General features: G+C 42.3%; 1 protein-coding gene across 1 annotated transcript; it reads left to right on the forward strand.

Annotated features, from left to right (window-relative positions):
* The first annotated feature begins 570 nt into the window (after positions 1-570).
* On the forward strand, positions 571-1,512 carry Or1f29 (olfactory receptor family 1 subfamily F member 29). The gene has a single exon (NM_214822.1). The coding sequence runs from the start codon at positions 571-573 to the stop codon at positions 1,510-1,512; it is 942 nt and encodes a 313-aa protein (NP_999987.1).
* The last annotated feature ends 2,994 nt before the right edge of the window (positions 1,513-4,506 follow it).

Genomic DNA, 4,506 nt, shown 5'->3' on the forward strand with positions numbered 1-4,506 from the left:
CCCAGACCTCCTCCTGACACGGAGGTCTGGGACAGTGATCGTCCACTCTTCACCTTCTGAGAACCTAACCATATTCCCAAGATTTTCTAAGCCTTAGAATAATGAACACTATTACCCAACACCTCCAAGGTAAAAGTAATAGAACTGGCATGTTAGGCATTTTCAAGGTATTAGAAATGCCAATGTTTCTTCTGCACCAAGTGCTGCTCACTCTCTCTCAGAGAGGGGTCATCAGCAGGAGTCACAGTTCCACCAGTTGGAGCTTGAGATCACTAAAATAGCTGGCTGCTTCTCCTTTCCTTTGAGCTTCTAAGGAGTGGAAAAAAATACAGAAAATGTTATCAGATACAGGTAAGATCGATGTGCTTGAAAGCTTGTATGTTATATCCAATAAAACTAAAGGGGTCAATCTGGGGAACAAACTAAAACTGGGATTTGTAAGTTGAGTGTGTGGAGCAAAGGAGTGGATACAGAAACCCTAATGCAGGATTAGTGTGAACCTGGTTGTAGCACCCAAACCTGAAGATGGCCTTCCGAACTCTTCTTTGTTCTGTAGCTTGGCTCAGACTCATGAGCAGCACCAACCAGTCCAGTGTCACTGAATTTCTCCTCCTGGGACTCTCCAGGCAGCCCCAGCAGCAGCAGCTCCTCTTCCTGCTCTTCCTCACCATGTACCTGGCCACTATCCTGGGAAACCTGCTCATCATCCTGGCCATCGGCACAGACACCCACCTGCACACCCCCATGTACTTCTTCCTCAGCAATCTGTCCTTTGTGGATGTCTGCTTCTCCTCCACCACTGTCCCTAAAGTTCTGGCCAACCATATACTTGGGAGTCAGGCCATTTCCTTCTCTGGGTGTCTCACCCAGCTGTATTTTCTCGGTGTGTTCGGTAACATGGACAATTTCCTGCTGGCTGTGATGTCCTATGACCGATTTGTGGCCATATGCCACCCTTTACACTACACAACAAAGATGACCCGTCAGCTCTGTGTCCTGCTTGTTGTGGGGTCATGGGTTGTAGCCAACATGAATTGTCTGTTGCACATACTGCTCATGGCTCGACTCTCCTTCTGTGCAGACAACATGATCCCCCACTTCTTCTGTGATGGAACTCCCCTCCTGAAACTCTCCTGCTCAGACACACATCTCAATGAGCTGATGATTCTTACAGAGGGAGCTGTGGTCATGGTCACCCCATTTGTCTGCATCCTCATCTCCTACATCCACATCACCTGTGAGGTCCTCAGAGTCTCATCCCCCAGGGGAGGATGGAAATCCTTCTCCACCTGTGGCTCCCACCTGGCTGTGGTCTGCCTCTTCTATGGCACTATCATCGCAGTGTATTTCAACCCATCATCCTCTCACTTAGCTGGGAGGGACATGGAAGCTGCAGTGATGTATGCAGTGGTGACCCCAATGCTGAACCCTTTCATCTATAGCCTGAGGAACAGCGACATGAAAGCGGCTTTAAGGAAAGTGCTCGCCATGAGATTTCCATCTAAGCAGTAATGTTAAGTGTTGCACATCACAGAGGGAGCTATTGTCTAAGAATTCTTCATGTTTTGTCAATTATCTGAAACTTCTCACTTACGTTTTGTAAGAAAAGCATCAATTATCTCTCCCAAATACAGAGCCTAGAATATGTACTGTTACATGATGACATCTGGCCATTACATAGCATCTACCATTTAGCAGGAAATAGGTTGATTCAATAAAAATGAGCTGTGCTTTCTATAGTTCTAGGTTGACCTTTCAGTCCCTCTGCCCTCTTTACCTGTCTCTGTCAATGTCTGCTGGTGTTTCCAGGTAGCAACTCTTTTGTTTTTGTTTGCTGCTGTTGTTGTTGCTGCTGTTGTTTTGTTTTCTTTTGTATGAGACAGAGTCTTGCTATGCAGGTCTAGGTGTCCTGGATGTTTCACTTAGTAAAAAGTTTATTAGCTTCCAATTTTCATTTCGTAGTAAAACTTTTAAAGTTAGTGCCTGTAACTTGGTTTTACTGATCTTGTGTATTTTTATTTCTAAGATTTTTCTTTTCAATTGTGATGAAAATTCTCATTCCTTTTATTTTTCTTTTCTTTTCATTGTTTCTCTCTGTTTCCTTCTCTCTCTGTTTCTCATTCCCCCTTCCAACCTCCCTTCCTTCTTTCCTCCATCCATGCCTCCCCTTACATTCTTCCCTCTCCCTTTCTTCCACCCTTTCTTTCTTTCACACCATTTTAGCTCATGCCATTTTAGTTTCCATATACTCTGATGTGTGGCCTTCCACTGGACTGTGGTTGAGTTAAAGTTGCTACATTCTTAATGAAAACAATATGTTCTTCCCTAGTGGCTAAGACTTGCCAACAGCTCTACAGCTAAGGCCTACCAGTGGGACTTCATTCCAACTTCCTCTGCTACTTCCGTGTAACTTATGGTTACACATGTCTCTTATGTGTTGTCACACCACTGTGAGCCCATGTGTGCAGCTTGGCCTGGGAGACATCTACCACCTCTAGTTCTTACACTTTTCATGTTGAAACTTGGTAGGACTTCTGAGTTGTATTGATTATTGTTTTCAACGAAATTGCAGACATTATTTCTAAAAGCAATTCCCCCACTCCTTCATTCCTTTCCCTGTAGAATCTTGTCATGTGTCTGGCAGTACTTCCTGTCTTTGCCCTTTGCCTGTTGTCCTTGTCTCTTGCTTTCTCTCTGATCTCCAGCTTGTGCTAACACTTTCCCTGTCTTCTGCTTTGCTCACTCTTCCTTCTTCCAGTACAAGTCTGCTGAGGGCCTCTAATGAGCTGTTTCTTTTGATCAGGATCTTCTGATTCCCTAATCTCCACCTGATCCCTGCTTTTCTCACAATTCCTCTTCCTGAAGTCTCTGTTTAATCTGGCAATTTTATTAAGCTTTTGTTTAGTTCAATTTTATACTTGTTAGTTTGTTTTTTGTTTACTGTGCATGTTTTCTGGTCAGTGAGTACGTCTGCCAGCTTTGTTTACATAGTGAGTTCCAGGACAGTGGGACTATGTGGAGACCCTGTTTCAAAAAGAGAGAGAGCAAGAGAAAGAGACAGAGACAGATTCAGAGAGACAGACACACAGACATAGAGACAGAGACAGAGAAACAGAGACATGAGACCTTGATATCAATATATATCAATACCACAGTAATGATGGTGGAAATAGGGAAATTTTTATTTGATGCTACAGAAAAACAATTCTAGTACTCATTTGAGTGGATGTTTATTTTCTCATGAACATGTGTGGCATGCAATATTAAATCAGGAAATGGTTAATAAAAAGGAAAATGTCTTCCATAATCCCAGTATAGAGCATGCCATTCATGCACTCTATATCCCTTTCTGTCATATCTATTTTATAAAAGAAGGTTCTAAATTACTGAAAGTTTTTATACTTCTATTTTTATTAAATTTATGTAGTCCACCCGTTAGTAATTTCTGTTTATCTTTTGAAACATGAAAATGTACAGTATGTTTTGAAATTTATTTTGAAAATTGTGGGTCTGAGAAAGGTACCCTGATTCCTGGTCAGGACAGGTTGAATCGCAGGAAACCCTAATAGGTATGACAGGCGCATTCCCAGCTTCCCAGATCAAGGCCTCACTAGCTGCAGCCCCCCATAAACGCGTGTTGTGAGGTTTGACACAGACCAATCACAGAGCAGCTCCCCTCCCAACATATCTAGGCCGGCCAAGACAATGGGAAAACACACCTGAAACCCAAAAGTTTTCAGGTTTTGCTTAAATGCTTGTTCTCCCTAACAGGAACACCTAAGACAGTGTTCACGCTTCTCAACCTAAAATTTCCATGTCTCTTTATTTAAATGTTCATTTTCTCCCTAGCATTCATGATTTATGTCCAAAAATTTTCGAATTTTCCTATAAGGTTTAAAAGTCATCTAACCTACCCCGACAGGTCAAACCAACTATACTGATAACCATTATTTAATCCTTAATTCACCACCAGTTTTTTTTTCACAAACTATTACTCTTTATCTAAGATACATAATTAACACAATATTTTAATTCAAGAAGGATAACTCAAGAAGGATGACCAAAATGCAGATGCTTCACTCCTTCTTTAAAAACGGAACAAAAATATCCATAGGAGGTAATAGGGAGGCAAAGTTTAGAACAGAGACTGAAGGAACGCCCATTCAGAGCCTGCCCCACATGTGGACCTGATATATACAGCCACCAAACTAGATAAGAGAGATGAAGCTAAGATGTGCATGCTGACAGGAACTGGATATAGCTCTCTCCTGAGAGACACAGCTAGAACATTTTAAATACAGAGGTGAATGTTAGTAGCAAACCACTGAACTGAGAACAGACTCCTGTTGGAGGAATTAAAGAAAGGACTGAAAGAGCTGAAGGGATTTGCAACCCCATAAGAACAACAATACCAATCAATCAGAGCTTCCAGGGACTAAACCACTGCCCAAAGACTGTACATGGATTGACCCTGGGCTCCAACTGCATATGTAGCAATGAATAGAC

Source organism: Rattus norvegicus, chromosome 10 (genome assembly GCF_036323735.1).
Source record: "Rattus norvegicus strain BN/NHsdMcwi chromosome 10, GRCr8, whole genome shotgun sequence".
Classification (NCBI taxonomy): domain Eukaryota; kingdom Metazoa; phylum Chordata; class Mammalia; order Rodentia; family Muridae; genus Rattus; species Rattus norvegicus.

Excerpts from the sequence above, each read along its gene's own strand:
- Or1f29 (NM_214822.1), top strand. The coding sequence starts at position 571 with ATGAGCAGCACCAACCAGTCCAGTGTCACTGAATTTCTCCTCCTGGGA.